This window comes from Myxozyma melibiosi, assembly GCF_037950935.1.
Source record: "Myxozyma melibiosi strain Phaff 52-87 chromosome Unknown BZA70scaffold_6, whole genome shotgun sequence".
In the NCBI taxonomy this organism is placed as follows: domain Eukaryota; kingdom Fungi; phylum Ascomycota; class Lipomycetes; order Lipomycetales; family Lipomycetaceae; genus Myxozyma; species Myxozyma melibiosi.
Genome location: NW_027042920.1, coordinates 288,856 through 304,876, shown reverse-complemented (window position 1 = coordinate 304,876; position 16,021 = coordinate 288,856). Strand labels below are relative to the sequence as shown.

Here is a 16,021-nt window from a genome sequence, read left to right as displayed (position 1 = left end):
CGAGTGGGGGTGGGCGAACGAAGCACCGGTTGCAACCGGGAAACGAGCAGCATCCCGATTTTCATCCCACCGCCATCTTCTCTTTCCTCTTTCCCTTCTCTTCTTGTATCAACTGCACAATTGCTGGTCAATTGCAAACACAAACTGCTTTCTATTCTACAGAGTACCTCTGCTGATGTCTATGCTGAGAAATTTGGCCGTGTCGAGTGTGCGCAGAACCGCGCTTGCCGGCCGGTCGACAACCTGTTGCCGACGTATGCATCAGTCTCCTCATTCATGTTGCGATTATATGTACAAGTTGATGTTAACTGAGTGCGTTTGATAGATTTTAGAATGACTGCGCTGAATAGCGCGGCGTCGAATTTGGGAATGCCGGCGTTGTCGCCGACTATGACCGAGGGCGGGATTTCGTCCTGGAAGTTGAAAGAGGGTGTGTATTCTTCTTATTATTCCTGACGATTGCTCTTTTGCTGATGTAGTGTGTAGGCGACTCGTTTAGTGCTGGCGACGTGATTTTGGAGATCGAGACGGATAAAGCGCAGATGGCTGTCGAGGCTCAAGATGATGGAATCCTAGTCAAGATCTATGTACGCACCCTCCCCCCTCTCTCTCTCTCCTTTCCTCTACTGACAATAGTAAAGAAACAAGACGGCGACAAAGAAATCAAGGTCGGCACCTCGATCGGCGTCATCGCCGAACCCGAAGACGACATCTCGTCCCTCGAGATCCCGGCTCCGGTCGACATGAGCGCAGCAGCAGCCCCGGCGGCACCCGCTCCCGCTCCCGCTCCCGCAAAGAAAGAACCTACTCCCCCTCCCCCTCCTCCATCTCCCCCCGCGCAGCCCAAGAAGAGCACCGGCGGCTCGACCTCTGCTGCTGGCGCGAAGAAAGCAGATCCCGCGCAGGTGCTGTTTCCGTCTGTTCTGGGCTTGCTCGAAGCGAGCCATATCTCGGTCGCGGACGCGCTGGAGAAGATTCCCGCGAGCGGACCGAAGGGGAGAATACTCAAGGGCGACGTGCTGGCATATCTGGGCAGTATCTCTGCGGGCAGCATCGATAAGCTTAATAAGGTGATTAAGGAGCGCGAGCATCTTGATTTGTCGAACATTAAGATTGCGGAGAAGAAGAAGGTGGAGAAGGAGGAGAAGGTGGAGAAGAAGGTTGAGAAGCCGAAGGTTGTTGAGAACTTTTATGAGTTGTTGACGTTTAATCCTCCCCGACGTAAGTCAAGTCGTTGTTATCTCTCTTCTCTACGCTCTACTAACATGCAATCAACAGCCGTCGTCAAGAAAGTCCTCCGGTCACCAGAGGTAATCGAAATCGTCGTCTCCTCCCCCAAGCCCAAATCAACCCCCCCTCCCCCGGCTGAAGCCGAAGCTGCTCCGGCTGTCGAGCCCGTTGCCCCGGTGGCGCAGGTTCATAAGAAGAAGACGGTGAGCCGGTTGGATCAGATCTTTTACGATTTGGTGGACGTGCCCAAGAGCAAGTCTTTGTAGTCTTATTTCTCTTCTTCTTTGTTTTGATTATTTGAGTGCATTAGTTTACAACAGTAAAATAATTTATTATAGATTCGGCTATGCCACAGCTTATTTACAACTTTGCAGAGATACCGGAGACCGCGGCGGTGCGTATACTGAACTTGATCGGCACCCGCGGGTTGATGTAGACTTCCTGGCAGTCTTCGTCCGGGACGCCGTTTTCGTGCATCAGGACCGCAAAGTCGATCACCTGGTTTGTGTTAGCTTGCGTAGAGATGGGGTGCAGGAGAGTGTGGTGGATACCTCTTTGAGAGCGACCATGGGGGCGTGCCATGTTCCTGTGGTTGGTGTGAGTGAGTCTGCTGTAGATAAAGAGAAAATAGAGAGAAGATAGAGAGAGGGACGTACCTGGGCCATAAGTAACAGCTTGATTGCCCATCGCAACGAATGCTTTCAGCGTCGATAAATCAGGTAATCCATCTATAAACCACATCTCAGCCCACGCCCTCGTCTCCAACCAATAAAGCACAATACACACCCTCCGCCTTTGTCTCCGCGACAATGACGAGATACGCAACATCCCGCGCATCCACGCCCATCGGCAAAAACGTCTGCGTCGAAAACGGATGCCGCTCCAGCACACCAGTAAGATACACGCCCTCCTCCGCCGCCGTGCGCTCAATCAACTTCACCGGCACCGAACTCCTAAACAGATTAACATTCGTCGTCGCTGTTTTTTTACTAGGCGCGCGCGCAAAGTTGTTGGTCACGGGGGTTACTTTCGCGAGCTTGATTGCGGTGCCGTAGTTTGCGGGAATCTGCGTCATGGTCTGGAGTTGCTGCGCGGAGGACACGACCGCGCCGAAGGGGGCGAAGGAGGTGGGTGTTAGGGGCGTGGCGGGCACGGGGTCTAGTGCGCGAGGGAGGTTGTATGTCGCTATCGGCATTTCTTCTCTATTTCTTATTGTGCAGATAGGAAGAGGGAAGAGGAGGAGGAAGACCGGAGATGTCCGTTTCGAGGAGGTGCAGTTCGAGCCCTAAACCAACGTACTGAGCCGCAGGGGTCGTGTATATTTTGAAGATGAAGTTGTTGTGAGTGCTGTTGATTGAACTAGATATTGAGCAGAGTAGAATAGAATAGGATAGAATAGAAGAAGAGGAGGAAGATGTGTAAAAGAAAGAGAGTATCTGTAAATACACACAGTAAACACAGAAACAAGAAAATGGCGAGGAAACAAGACCTGCTGAACTGATAAAACTCCCAAACCCGTAAAATTTATCTCGACTTCCCTTTCATCCTCTTCTCCTCCTCCATCCACAGCACCATGCGCAGTTTACCAAATATCATAGTCACAGGCACACCGGTACCCTCCCCTCTTCTTTCTCCTTTTTTACTGCACACGGACTAACGAATTTCTTGACCTAGGGAACCGGCAAATCCACGCACTGCAAGCGTCTGGCAGAGTTGCTTCCAGAGTACACCTACCTCTCGATAAACCAGTTCATCACCGACAACAAACTACAAGACGGACGCGATGAGGAGCGGAATAGCGTTATAGCTAATGAGGATAAGGTCTCTCTCTCTCTTTCTCTTTTTGTGTTTGTGTCTGTTGATAGGTGGTTGGGATCAGAGCTAATGTGAATGAGGGCAGCTTGTGGAGTTGATCAGACCTGATTTGAAAAAAGGAGGTCGGATAATCGATTGGCACGTCTGCGACATTTTCCCCGAGAGTCTGATTGACCTCGTCGTCGTCATGCGAACAGACACGACCCGTCTTTACGATCGCTTAAAAGAGCGGTACGTCCCCCCTCTCTCTCTCTATCTACCATCTCCTCACTCACGAGAAACAAAACTGACATGAAATTAAAAAGTGGCTACACCGGCACCAAATTCGACGACAACATGGACTCGGAAATCATGGAAGTCATCCTGACTGACGCGCGCGAGGCGTATGCGCCCGAGATTGTGATTGAGCTGCAGAGTAATAGTGTGGAGAATGTGGTGGCGAATAGCGCGCGGATTGTCGAGTGGGCGAAGCAGTGGGTGATTGATAATACTCGGGAGGATGGGGGGAGTGAGGAGAGTGAGAGTGAGAGTGAGAGTGGGAGTGGGAGTGGGAGTGAGAGTGAGAGTGAGGGGAGTGAGGAGGAAGAAGACGACGAAGAAGACGAGGAAGACGACGAATAGAGTCAACCATCGAACTAATTAAGAATATACAACCATTTCTATAAACCTATCTACAATCCCCTCCCACAAAAACCAGTCTATATTCTACACCAACCTACTCTCTAGCCAAGAGAAACTCCTTGAGCAGCATCAAAGCCTTGAAACGATGGCTAATCGTGTTTTTCAAAGCCTTTGGCATTTCAGCGTATCTGAATTGAAGGTCAGTATTGAAGATTAAGAGATGGATGGGGGGAAGATAAGACTTACGTCTGGTCGTATCCGTTTGGTAGAAAGCATGGATCCCAGCCAAACCCGACCGGTCCTCGCGCCGGCACGATAGTTCCCTACACAACCAAATCAGCCCTCTCTCCCTCTCTCTCTCACAAAACAAGAAGTAACGTACATCCTGAACGCCCTGGAAAATCTTAACTTCCTGCCCCGGCCCCTCGGTGAACGCGAACGTACAGATGGCCTGCGCGGACTTGTCGTCGTACGCCGCGAGCATGTTGTTGATGCCTTCGTGACCTACTTTCTCCATGAACCATTTGCTGGAAGAAGTTAGAAGAGAATTTAAGGAGGATGGGGTGGGGGGGTTGGGGGACGTACATGTAAGGACCGGGGAGACCGCCGTAGGCGGTGAATGAGAGCGCGGTATCTTCGACCAGGACGGGACCTTCGACCTACCACCAAGTCAATCAGTCGCCCACTCTACCCATTCAAACACAATATCAAAACAAAAAACTCACAATAGAAGCAGCCTCCTTACACTTCTTCTCCGCGACCTCGAGAATCGTGCCCTGCAGCTCGTCAAGATCAAGCGATTTGTTCGTCAACGGCACGCTGTCTGACATTATTGCCTGCACTTCTTTCAGTTTGTTGGCGTTGCCTTGGGAAAAGAGGGGTGGTGTTAGTCATTGTTTGTGCGGGATTGAGGGTGTCGAGAGAGAGGGAGGGGGGAATAGAGAGGAAGTAATAGAGATAGCATACCGGTGACAAAAGTAATAGTAGGAGCCATTTTCAAAACCCGAGAATTCCGACAAATAAGTAAATTAACCCCACGAATTGTGAACACAGTAAATGAGTAATTCTATATCTAGTCAACCGTGACTGACGATGATTAGCAAGCAGTGAAGATATCAAAGGCAGAGATAAGAACGACAGTTTAACGCGCCTGCCTGCGGTCAGACATCGACGCTTCGACCGTCTTTGAGCTTAAAATTGCTTTACTTTTATTTGAAAAGTTGTCAGTTGCTTTCTACTTTTGTTGTATTTCTTCGGATGATTCTGGTTTTATCACTTATTCGCATTATTTATAACCAAGCTAATAAATAACCGTAAATACTACGCAAGTCTACTAATTTCCAAATACGGCAACGCCCTTTTTAAAATATTCGAATTACCTTTGCTAAACTACTCCCTGCACCATACGTCCGAGCGAATTGAACAGCGACAGCGACAGCAAAAGGAAACCGCAACATTAAAAAAAAAAAAAATGAGAGGCTGGAAATGGTCGGGAAGGGAAGGGGGATACATCATAGATGATACATGAGGCGAAGGCAAGTGTAGAAACATGGAAAAAGTACAGCATACAAATTCCTCGTATGGACATAAAAATATATATAAGATTGGAATGAAAAAAAGAAAACTAGCCAAGTAAGAACTTCATCAATGCGTCTTTGCCCTTAACTCTCATCAACCTCTGGATCGCCAGCAACGTCTCCTTATCCTCCATCACCTCCTCCGTCTCGACCTGCTCCGTCGCCGCCGTATTTGCACTCAACGACTCTTCATGCTCTGTCGAGCTCGACCGCGATGTAGTCTCCAGGGCAGTAGTGCTCACAGGACCCTCCTCGTCGTCGCTCGCGTTGCTCGATGCTAGAGACACAGTGTCGTCGAGCGCGAGCGCGGCGTCAAGCAGCGACGACATACTCTGCCGCGTGACCGCCTCCGGCGTGAACTGCTGATTGAAATACGCCAGGTTCCGCACAAACTCCCGCTCCTGATACGGCAGCACCACAAGCCGATCGAGCTCCGAGAGCGGGACCGGTCGTGGCGCGCGTTTGCGCGTGTGCGGAAGCAGATTCACTTTATCGAGGAAATCAAGCACGAGACCCCGCTCGGACACTCGATACACCACGTTCTGCTCCTCGTCTTTGATCGTGTAGGTCGCGATCTTGCGGCGGTCGAAGGCCGAGGTCTTGTTGAACGGGTCTTCGGACCAGTTGTCAAAGAAATGCAGTCGCGAGGGTTTGACTAGTACTTCGTTGCCCGCTGCGTTGCCGTCGTCGTCGGAGGATTCGTTCTCGACTTCGATGTCGCCGTTGTTGATGAACCCGCGACGAAGACTGACGCTAACCAGCTTTGCATTTCGCAGGCGGCGACACTTGATCTATACAACTCCTGTTAACAACAGCTACCTCAAATAACACTCGTCAAAACTCACCAGCTCTCGATTGACATGATTAGGACACCGCCATTTCCGTTGCGAAATCGTCGGGATCGAGCTCATAGGCGGATCTAGACAGTCGAGATGCCAATGAAGAGGACAGTAGTCGCAGCTAATCATCTTCCGGTCGTGTAGTGCCGAAAGACCACATTTGAAGCACAGGATCGCTTTCCCGTTCTTATCCGTCAATCTAAACGGATCCGGCTCTTCAATGAACCCGTTTCTGTATCGTGTTAGTCAGAATGCTCACAAATTTGTGAAGAAAGTATGCATACCTCGGTCGCTTAGCCTTCGTATCCTGCACGTCCTGATATTCCCCAAACTCGGTCGACGTCACTCCTTCATACCGCTCCCTAATCTCCTTCGGCAACACAAAGCACGCCGGATTCCGCGTCTCGATCTGCTCTATAAGTTCCGCAAACAGACCCCGCGGCATGATCGGCGGCGGATGCCGCTTCGCATGACAGCTTTTGCAAAACCACGAGCCCTCGGGTAGATTAGACTCGTCGTACGGCGGATCCGTGCACGTGAAATGAAACGATTTCGGACACCCTTCGCAGCACAGAAAGCGGCCGATACCGCCGCAGGCAGAGCAGAAATCGTCGTTGAACTTTGTGGGATCGTCGGGGTCGTCGACCGCCGAGTTGGCTGACGCGCGGGTGCTCGGTAGGGGCGCTGCTGGGCCGAAGCCGAATGCGTTTTCGCGCTGGCCGTAGCGTTTCTTTATTGGTCTGCAGTAAGAATATCATTGTTAGCGTCGGAATAGAATCAAATCCAACAGTTAAAGGTACTTACGAAACCTTGACGCGCTTCTGCCGCCTGATAGACTGCTCTTCAGGCTGTGGCGTGTGCTCCATCTCTGACCGTTTCCTTCGAGTGCCCGTCACTTCGGTATCGGCATTTGCGTTATTAGATGACTGCGATGCAAGAACGGGGGTTTCTGAAGCAGGTGGATCGTCTGTGGTATCATCAACTGTATGTGCGGCCGATAATCGGCTTGCCCGCCGTTCAGCGGGTTTACTGGTCGTGGCTTCCTTGACCTCTTCTTCGGTCTGAGCGGTAGTATCAGAAGCGCCCGACTCTCGAGCCGCCTCCCGAGCGCTGGCCTTCTCTCGTGTACGGCCGGGGGTGATAGACGGAGATTCGGGAGGTGGAGGAGTAGCAGCCGACGGCGTTAATACAACTTCAACTTCTTCACTCTGAGCTTGTCTCGCAGCAGCTTCTCCAGTCAACCCCTCCGTAATCGGCACGCGTCCTCGGTGGCTGTTGCTAAAGTTATCGGGCGTGAGCGGCATAGTCAACTGGTATCCCTGCGCCCTTGGCGGTTTCTTCGTCAACCGCCTCCTTCTCGCCGCTGTATTTTTCGAAACATCGAGATAATGCACCTCCGGAGTCGCTGTCTTGAATCGGAGTGGTGGCAGCGCCATCTTTGTAGGCTTGATCGCGAGCGCTGGCGAGGAAGAGGAGGAGGAAGTGATAAGACGGACACTGCTCTGCTTTGTCTTTGCAGGTCGTTCGCGCTCGGTGCTTTTCTTGACAAAGTAGTCGTCAAAGGTTTTTTGAAATTTCAGCTTGATCTTAGTCTCGTTATTAGCGTCGACGCTCGCGGATTTGACGGCGCCGTAGAGCGGTTGCGCGTTTTTGTTTCTGGAAATCAGAATCTTGGTGGTGGTGGTGCCGCTGGAGGTTGGTGGCGGACTCGATTCAGAGTCGGTGATGATAACTTCTTCTTCTTCCTCCTCCTCGTCTTCGGCGGGCTCGTCTGTTTCACTTGTTGCGGTATCTAGCGGCGGTGATATTGATAAGTGCGCAACCGGGGTTCCATTGAGACGACCAGTGTTTGATAATCTGCTCGCACGGGTCTTTCTCGATCTGGCGGACGAACCCCCATTCTCGTAATCATTCGGCCCTTCAGACGCGTCGCCGTCGTGCAGCGCGTCAGAGTCAGTACCTTCTATACTTTTGCTGCGTGATGACTTTGATTTGGCCTTGCTAGTCTTTTTCGCGGATGACACGACGATGGTGTCGTTGTCGGTCGATCCGTCAGCCAGCGGCGGCGACTTGCTCGACGAAGGCGTAGACGAGTCTTCCGCGAGCGACGATTGCGCCTTTTTCCGTTTCCGCAAAGACCCAGCGCCCGCGGACGTCGTCTCAACATATGCAGCCGCGCAGTCAGCCGCCGAGCCGGGGACAGGCTTGATTACGCGCTTGCGTGCCTTGGCCGCGTGGTTGGCGGGCGGCAGGACGCCTAACGCGAATCCGGTCAGAGTCGGCGCGGGCGCTGTCGGCTCGGGTTCCTGCCAGTCGGGGACACGGACGGGTGGGACAGAGACGCGGTTGGTCGTCCTTCGCGAGCGAGCAGAGGTCGGGGTGGATGATTCAGGAGAGTGCGCGACGGGGGTCGCGGTACGAGACGCGGTCGACGGCGAGGACGAGGCAGGTGCAGCAGCAGCAGCGGCGGTGGCGGCGGAGGGTAGACTCCTGCGCTTTGGCGGCATTGCGGAAGCAGTGGTCGACAGAGATAGATGAGGAAGTAGGTGGGATGAGAGGGACAGCAGCTCTGGCTAGATTGAGCAGGCAGAGGCGCGCGGAGGGCAGCGGGTCATGCGCATGCGACGGTTGATTTTTTTTTCTTCTAGATAAAAGGGTCAAGAGAAGGAGAGAGCGGACTAGGCAGTCATAGAGAGGATAATTGGCGAGTAGATCGGGGTTGAATAAGAAGAAAGAGGCGGGCGGAGGAGCAGCGACGGGGAGGAGGAGGAAGTGTGCTGGATGGATGGAATATGGCTCAGACCAAAAACTGGTTGTGGTTTAATCATCGAAGGGGGCCCCAGGACCCTGCCCTGCTGCTGGCCCAGCAACACTGCTCAGCAGCGCACTGTTTGCTCTTATTTAGTAGTTTTATTTGTATTTACTCTTCTTTACACTGTTCAATACATCTACTTCTCATCTTCATGCCGCGCTCAGGGCCTACAAGCTGCGCTGTGGAAAGATGCCGTATTAGGAATAAACCATCCAGACCCGAGCAAGAGCGGCAGGTCCTCAATCCGCGCTCTTCCTCTGCCCGCGCCCCAACTCCGTCCGTCCTCTGGATTTAACGTCTACGCTTCTCATGCGACTCTTATAAAACCAAAAAGAGAGCAGGGCGACCGGCGGAAGAATTTACATCTGTGTAAGTTCACCTAACCTCAGCCCAGTTCCGTGACGGTCTATTCGTTGGCTCTTCTGTGGACTGCTTCTCTGTCCAGTAAGTGGGCTTTGTATTTGGATGGAAACGCAGTATACTCAGTTCAACTACGATGTAGATCAACACAGATGCATATAAACACAAAGTCAACTTTTAGGTAATACTATAATAACAAAATGAGCTCGATCCTGCAAAGTTTGTATACACTATTTCCACTTTTTCTTTCTTTCTTCTTCACTTTAGTTGGTATATATACTCCTCATTCGTATGTACTCAAAAACAAGCCAGAAATTCAGATTTACTCGGCAGCAGCAGGCTCAGCAGCCTCCGTAGTCTCGCCCGCAGCAGTGGTCTTTGATTTCTTCTTCTTGTTCTTCTTGCTGTTGGTCTTGAGCGGCGCAGAGATAACCTTCAAAAGCTCCTCGTCGGTGACCACCTTGTCGGTCTTGAACTTGGTCAGATCAGGCGTCGCAGGGCCCGCAATCTTGATGATTCCGTTCTTTGTCAGCGCAACAGTGGTGAAGTACTGCACAACGGTCTCGCCCTTCTTGTCCTCGTACACGTCGTACGCGATAAGCAGCTCGTGCTGGGTGCACTCGCGGATTCCCATGCGCGAGCTCTTTTCTTCCTCAAGAGCACGGGTGGTGAACGGGAACGGGCCGAAGCGCTTCTGGATGTCGGAGAAGATCGATCGGGCGGACTTGAGCTTCAGACTGTAGGTGTTGCCAGTCTTTTTGTAGATTGTGGTCTTGGCCTCGGACTTTTTCGTCTGTTGTACTTGCGTTAGTGTCATTATTCTACAACCGTCTTATAGTTAATGAAGAAAAGAAAACCCACCTTTCCATCACCGGTGGTGACGAGGATGTCAAGACCCCAGACCTCGCCCTCCTCAAAAGTGACAGAGTCGATAGCCTTCTTCTTGCCCTCGCTAGGGTTGAGAATGATTCTCTTGGATCCATCAACCACATTACGCTCCTGCGAATGCGAGAGCATATCCTCGAGCGGCTTGGTCTCGAACGCGTTGGCGACGGCGAGCACGTTGTCGGTCACGTCCCAGTTCTTAGCGCCGGCCTTGATCGAGCGGATCGCGGCCTCAGACGCGAGCCAGGCGGCGTTAAAGACGTCGGCGACGCGGCCGGTGATCTCGCCGGACTGGCCGACGACGATGGTGTCGGCGAGGATGCCGCCGAAGCCGTCGATGTGGGCGCCGAGCGAGATCTTGACGACGTCGTTGTCGGCAAGCGCGAGCTCGGACTCGGGCTCACCGGGGAGGGGAGACATGTGGGTTGCAATGTTGTTGGGCGAGATGGAGGTGGGGAAGGCGATTCCTGGATGTGTATGTGTATTAGCAGGTGTTTTGTCTGCTCTACTTGAGTAGAGAAGAGATGATCGACGACGTACCCTTGGAGATCTTCTTGCCCTTGTAGATCTTTGCGGTCTCCTCCTCGAGCAACTTGTCACCGAGGACACAGATGTCGATGACAAGCGCACCGGCGACACAGGCGGCCTTGACCTTCTCGAGCACCTTGCCGGAGATCTCGCCCGCGAGCTTGTACTTGGTGAGGGTGTCGGGGTTTGCGAGCGAGTAGTCAACTGGGGGAGTTAGCAGGTGTACAGATAACAGTTGATTCTTGACAATGCTCAACCTACCTTCCTCTGAATCAGCCATTTTATAACAATCGTGTATCTTAACAGTAAACTATTGTATGAAGAAGAAGTAAGGAAGAAAAACTTCTTGTGACGACATAGAAAGGAGGGTTAGGTGACTTCCAGAATCGGGCATTGTTTCTCTTCCTCTGCCTCCTGCGTTTGGACCCGGGCTCGGACTCGGACTCCTCCTCAGCCAAAGTCTCCTCTGCGCTTCCTCTTCCCGCATCCCTCCACAATGTCGCGTCCACTCGCGGCCCCGTGGCTGACCGACGGGCAGAACGCTGTCAGCTCGACGACGCCGTCTTTCGGCGGTGCCTTCAGCAATGCTACTCCTCCGTTCCAGCCTCAGCAGCAGCAGCAGCAGCCACAACAGCAACAACAACAGCAGCAGCAGGAACTCCAGCAAGAACTGCATCATCAGCAGGAACTCCAGCTCCAACCGGACATCACTCGCCAGGACTCCGCCAACCTGCTCGCAAACAACCCCGACGACCAGCAGCTGCCCTCACAAACACCCTCACAGCAGACACAACACCAACCACCCCCACCAGACTCACAACTCCCCTCCCAAGAACCACAACCCCAACAGTCCGACCAGCGACCCACCAAGCGCACAAAAACCACACAAGAACTGGCCTACGAGCAATACGTCACCAGAGATGCCCTCCAGGCCGCAGCATTCAAAGATCACACCGACAGACACATCGCGTTCCTGCGCCAGAAGCGCCAGGAGATTGAGTACTACGAATCCCTTCGACCCATCCGCCAGACCAACCCCGGCGCCGTCTTTGGCCAGGGATACCTCGGTTTCGGCAATGGCATCACTTCCTCAAAGCCCGGAATCATCGGTCCCCGCGATCGACGGAGACTAGGCAGGATCTCCCGCGAATTGCGAATGTACTACATCCCCCTAGCTCTATTCTGTCATCCTGATACCATCTCATACTAACCATCCCTTTAAATTACGCAGATCCCGCGAGGAAATGCACCGCCAGTCCCAGGCAGACGAAATGCTCGTCCCCGTCCGTCTCGACATGGAATTCGACAAAGCGCGTCTGCGCGACACATTCACCTGGAATATGCACGAGCGCGCAATCCCACTCGACATCTTTTCCGAAAACCTCTGCGAAGACTACAATTTCCCTCTCCACCACGTGCCCCAGATCGTCCGCGCCATCTCCGAGCAGATTAGCGACTTCCAGCCTCACATCTTTGACCCCTCCGTCGCGAAAACAGTGGACCCCTCACTACCCTACACGGCCTACAAAGACGACGACATGCGCGTCATGATCAAACTCGACATCACCGTCGGCCAGCACAATCTAGTCGACCAGTTTGAGTGGGACATCAACGACCCGCAAAACAACCCAGAGGACTTTGCCCGCACGCTCTGCCAAGAGCTCTCGCTCCCCCCGAGTTTCTCACCGCCATCTCCCACGCCATCCGCGAGCAAACCCAGCTCTTTACGAAATCACTCTTGCTGGTCGGCCATCCATTTGACGGCCGCCCGGTCGAAGACGACGAGATCAGACGCGAACTGTGCCCGTCCATCACGGACCTCGTGCGGCCCAAGCACCAGCTCCGCGACTACACGCCCGTGCTCTACGAGCTCACCGAGGCCGAGCTCGGCAAGGCCGACAAAGACAGCGAACGCGAAAATAGATGGAAGCGAAGACAAGGACGGGCTGTCGGTCGCCGCGGCGGCATCGTGCTTCCCGACCTGCGCGAGCCCATGCGCACTTTCCGAACCCCGCTCATCAGCTCCGTCCTGCCCTGCGCAATCAAGCAGCCTACCCCTCCATCCCCGCAACTCGACACCTCCGACGAAGGCGAATTCCACTACGGCTCCTCCACCCGCCGCACCCGCCACGCGGCACCGCACTTCCCCCACGCACAGCCCGCGCACCATCCCCCGCCCGCACCAGCACCAGTACAGCACCACGCGCACCACGCCGCCGCCCGACACCACAACCCACACAACTCGCCCGCGCAGCCGATTCCTGCGCCGTTACCGCCACAAGTTAGTGAAGCGATCGCGTCGTCGGCGTCGGCGTCGGCGGCACCGAGTCCTTCGTTGCGGTCGGATGGCGAGTTGTCGCTGATTGTAAAGTTGCGGGGACGCAAGATAAAACAGTGGATGATTGCAAACGCAGGCCGGTTCAAGTAGAGAGCTTCATGCGTTTATTTTTTGTGTATTACTATTTCTTGTATTTTTTCTTTCCTTCTTTCGTCGTTGAAGTTTCTGTACGTTACCATAATCTTGAATAAGTTGATCTAATAACCAAACTTACACCTCTAAAGTATCTACAACTCCACAGCCGCCATACTTGACATATTATATATATATATATCTATTAAACTAATCAAAAACACAAACAGATTCTATAAATGAGTGACTTGGGGTGAGTAAACAAAAAGATAGCCGGAAACTAGTGACCCCGGCCGGGGAACGTCACTAGCTTAGCAACGGCGTCGAGAGAGAGAGATGAGAGTACGTGATCAGCGTATCTCTATAGTAACAAAATAAAACACAAAAAGAAGATATTAAAGTAAGATGTCGAGAGAGAAAAAGTAAAAGAAGATCGTAAAACGTCGGACGAGGTATAAACGAGAAAAGAGAAATTAAAACACAAGAGTGATAATAATACAAAAGAAAACACGTTGAAACACCATGACTCTATAGCAAAAGAAGTGAAAAATAAGCAAAAAAGAGGAAAGATAAGAGGGAAAAAACACCTGCGGATTGGAAAGAAGAGTAAGGGACATGGTATTCGTGAAGCAACCGCCGCCGAGCAACGCACCAAAAGAGGATGAGATAAAAGAAGATAAAGAGACACTTCTATGTCAGCCTGGAAGTATTAAAACAAGATATTAAAAGAGCATCTTGAGATGAAGAAGATTAAATGAGATATGCCACCCGCCATATACACACCCGCAGAACAAAATTCCTGCGAGACTTCACAACAGCGATACGCTTAAGCGCTCCGCTCAAAGATCGAGAAAATGTACTGGAACAGTTTTCCGAGGAACGACTGCGAAATGAACCCGTACACTTTCCCAAAGAACGAGGGTTCTTCCTTCTGCTTTGTGCCGGTCGACATTCCCGGCGCGCGAGCGGGCTCGATCGACGGGCGCACGTCGGCGGGGATCGGCACCGCGACGTCTTTAGCCTTTGCGACTTCCTCTGCGACAGCGGGGGTCTTGGGCGCGGGCGCAGCAACGGGGGTAGCAGCAGCAGCAGCAGCAGCGGCCGACGACGACGCGGCGGCGACGACTTCAGGCACAGACTCTGGGACGTGCTTTGCAACTTCTTCCTTGACGGCGGTAGCGTCGGGAGTAGTGATATTCGTGCTCTCAGTAAGCACGCTCGAGATCTCCGACGGCGCGGCAGTGACTGTTCTGGACGCAGCCTCGGTGACGGCCTTCGCGGCCTCCTTCGCGGCCTCGGTCGCAGACTGCGACGCCTCGACGGCCTCGCTCACCGCGCTGCCGGCAGCATTAGCAAGGCTGGTGGTGAACGACGCAGAATTCGCCGTCACCGGCGCGGCAACGGACTCGACCACCTTCGCAGCGGTCTCGGTAGCCACTTTCGCGGCCTCAGTCGCCTCCTTCGCCGCAGTCTCCGCGGTCTCCTTCGCGGCCTCGACAGCCTCCTTCGCGACCTCGGGCGCGCTCTCGGCGGCCTCGGCCACGGCCTTCACCGCATCGGTCGAGGTCTCGACAGCTGTGCTCGCGACGTCTTCAACTGCGGCGGCAACTTCGACGGCCTTGTCGTGCACGGCCGCAGTGCTCGATTCTGCGGTCTCGGTGACGGTCTCGGTGGCGGCAGTCACGGCTTCCTTGGCTTCTTCGACCTTGCTCTCGGCTTCAGCGCCCTCGGTGGGCGAGCTCACCATGACATAGTCCTCCTTGGCTTCCTTAGGCTCTTCAGCGGTCTCAGCAGCAGTCTCCGCAGCGGGGGTCTCCTCAGCAGTCTCCTCGGCAGGGGTCTCTTCGGCAGGTGTCTCTTCAGCGGGTGTTTCTTCAGCGGGGGTCTCCTCAACAGGCGCAGGAACAAACGGCTCGGCTGGGGTAAGCTTGTAGAACAATTCCTCGGTGACGTGAACGACGCTGTTCTCGATACCGCCTTCCCAAGCTACAGAACGGAAGAACGCGAGTTAGCATGTGCAATAATACTTGTCCCCTCAGCTGTACACCAAATGCTATCCCAATCTCTCGCAATTACCACCTCCACACCACCCAACTCCGATAACAACAACACCAACAGCAACAAACCAGCACGTGTACACGCACGCACACACAAGAATCATCACAATCACATACCAGTCTCAGCGCCAGGCGCAAGGATCCAATTTCCGTCCACGACGTACTTGTACTTATACGTCTTTCCCGCGACGAGCGTAATCGCGACCTGGAACTGGTTCGCCGACTCGGAGAATCCGAGCGGAATTGGTTTCCACGACGTGAACTCGCCCGCGACGGCGACGGTGCCGGGCATGGGCTCGGTGGGGGCGTAGGAGAAAAGAACGGGACCGACGGCGACCATTGTTGTTGTTGCTGCTGGTATGATACTGTTTAAAAGGTGAAAGAGGCGGTGGAGAGAGGAGGAAGTGAGGAGAAGTGAAAGTTACTCGGGGCGGGACGACGACGAAGTGGTCTTCTTCTTCTGCTTCTTCTCGGTGGATAAACAAACCTTCTGCGATAAACTTTGTTCAGAAAACCTTATCGCCTCCGGATTAGAAACGGTCGGCCCTAACCCGACTGGTCTCGTGTAACTTCTGTACCCCGGCGAGCCTCTGCGGGTGCCTTTCAACTGAAGACGAAGATGCTGCTCGAGGAGAAAGTTGTTCACAGCGACAATGCAGATGCAGTCTGCTTATTAGAAGAACATCAGGCAGACAGACAGACAGACACCGGCAGCAAAGACGTGGCTCGTTTGGGGAAGCGCAGGCCTGCGTGTTCTCCAGCGCTAGGCCTAAACAGGCAGCTGCCCTTTCCCGTTTCCGGAAGTCGGTCGATAGACAGCCTTTTGAGCCTTTTTTTCTCGCTTGTCTCGTTCTCGGCGGGTACGCAGAGCTGCCGGACGACCGTGG

The 16,021-nt window shown here is 53.4% G+C and overlaps 8 protein-coding genes across 8 annotated transcripts; 4 read left to right on the top strand and 4 right to left on the bottom strand.

Annotated features, from left to right (window-relative positions):
- The first annotated feature begins 63 nt into the window (after positions 1 to 63).
- Positions 64 to 1,908, top strand: BZA70DRAFT_278947 (uncharacterized protein). The gene is made up of 4 exons (XM_064912686.1): positions 64 to 430; positions 487 to 587; positions 642 to 1,221; positions 1,279 to 1,908. Exons 1-4 carry the CDS (start codon positions 334 to 336, stop codon positions 1,494 to 1,496), a joined length of 996 nt encoding a protein of 331 aa, XP_064768072.1. The 5' UTR covers positions 64 to 333; the 3' UTR covers positions 1,497 to 1,908.
- Positions 1,544 to 2,880, bottom strand: BZA70DRAFT_169427 (Dal3 protein). Its single transcript, XM_064909860.1, has 4 exons — positions 2,017 to 2,880; positions 1,887 to 1,958; positions 1,782 to 1,816; positions 1,544 to 1,728 (listed from the first exon to the last, which is right to left on the bottom strand). The coding sequence occupies exons 1-4, from the start codon at positions 2,423 to 2,425 to the stop codon at positions 1,591 to 1,593; spliced, it is 654 nt and encodes a 217-aa protein (XP_064768071.1). The 5' UTR covers positions 2,426 to 2,880; the 3' UTR covers positions 1,544 to 1,590.
- On the top strand, positions 2,726 to 3,668 carry BZA70DRAFT_278939 (AAA domain-containing protein; the record flags this gene model as incomplete). Its single annotated transcript, XM_064912685.1, has 4 exons — positions 2,726 to 2,842; positions 2,905 to 3,051; positions 3,131 to 3,276; positions 3,351 to 3,668. The coding sequence occupies exons 1-4, from the start codon at positions 2,804 to 2,806 to the stop codon at positions 3,664 to 3,666; spliced, it is 648 nt and encodes a 215-aa protein (XP_064768070.1). The 5' UTR covers positions 2,726 to 2,803.
- Positions 3,497 to 4,801, bottom strand: BZA70DRAFT_278935 (inosine triphosphate pyrophosphatase-like protein). The gene is made up of 6 exons (XM_064912684.1): positions 4,633 to 4,801; positions 4,392 to 4,531; positions 4,252 to 4,325; positions 4,049 to 4,193; positions 3,913 to 3,989; positions 3,497 to 3,854 (listed from the first exon to the last, which is right to left on the bottom strand). Exons 1-6 carry the CDS (start codon positions 4,658 to 4,660, stop codon positions 3,761 to 3,763), a joined length of 558 nt encoding a protein of 185 aa, XP_064768069.1. The 5' UTR covers positions 4,661 to 4,801; the 3' UTR covers positions 3,497 to 3,760.
- A 323-nt stretch (positions 4,802 to 5,124) lies between these two features.
- Positions 5,125 to 7,840, bottom strand: BZA70DRAFT_278933 (uncharacterized protein). The gene is made up of 4 exons (XM_064912683.1): positions 6,887 to 7,840; positions 6,367 to 6,822; positions 6,089 to 6,314; positions 5,125 to 6,034 (listed from the first exon to the last, which is right to left on the bottom strand). The coding sequence occupies exons 1-4, from the start codon at positions 7,516 to 7,518 to the stop codon at positions 5,291 to 5,293; spliced, it is 2,058 nt and encodes a 685-aa protein (XP_064768068.1). The 5' UTR covers positions 7,519 to 7,840; the 3' UTR covers positions 5,125 to 5,290.
- Positions 7,841 to 9,382: 1,542 nt separating this feature from the next.
- Positions 9,383 to 11,049, bottom strand: BZA70DRAFT_169398 (peptidase M24, structural domain-containing protein). The gene is made up of 4 exons (XM_064909859.1): positions 10,929 to 11,049; positions 10,680 to 10,871; positions 10,116 to 10,606; positions 9,383 to 10,047 (listed from the first exon to the last, which is right to left on the bottom strand). The coding sequence occupies exons 1-4, from the start codon at positions 10,945 to 10,947 to the stop codon at positions 9,577 to 9,579; spliced, it is 1,173 nt and encodes a 390-aa protein (XP_064768067.1). The 5' UTR covers positions 10,948 to 11,049; the 3' UTR covers positions 9,383 to 9,576.
- Positions 11,050 to 11,110: 61 nt separating this feature from the next.
- BZA70DRAFT_278921 (uncharacterized protein) lies at positions 11,111 to 13,220 on the top strand. The gene is made up of 3 exons (XM_064912682.1): positions 11,111 to 11,825; positions 11,899 to 12,267; positions 12,327 to 13,220. The coding sequence occupies exons 1-3, from the start codon at positions 11,164 to 11,166 to the stop codon at positions 13,093 to 13,095; spliced, it is 1,800 nt and encodes a 599-aa protein (XP_064768066.1). The 5' UTR covers positions 11,111 to 11,163; the 3' UTR covers positions 13,096 to 13,220.
- Positions 13,221 to 13,431: 211 nt separating this feature from the next.
- On the top strand, positions 13,432 to 15,673 carry BZA70DRAFT_169382 (uncharacterized protein). Its single transcript, XM_064909858.1, has one exon. The coding sequence runs from the start codon at positions 13,832 to 13,834 to the stop codon at positions 15,443 to 15,445; it is 1,614 nt and encodes a 537-aa protein (XP_064768065.1). The 5' UTR covers positions 13,432 to 13,831; the 3' UTR covers positions 15,446 to 15,673.
- The last annotated feature ends 348 nt before the right edge of the window (positions 15,674 to 16,021 follow it).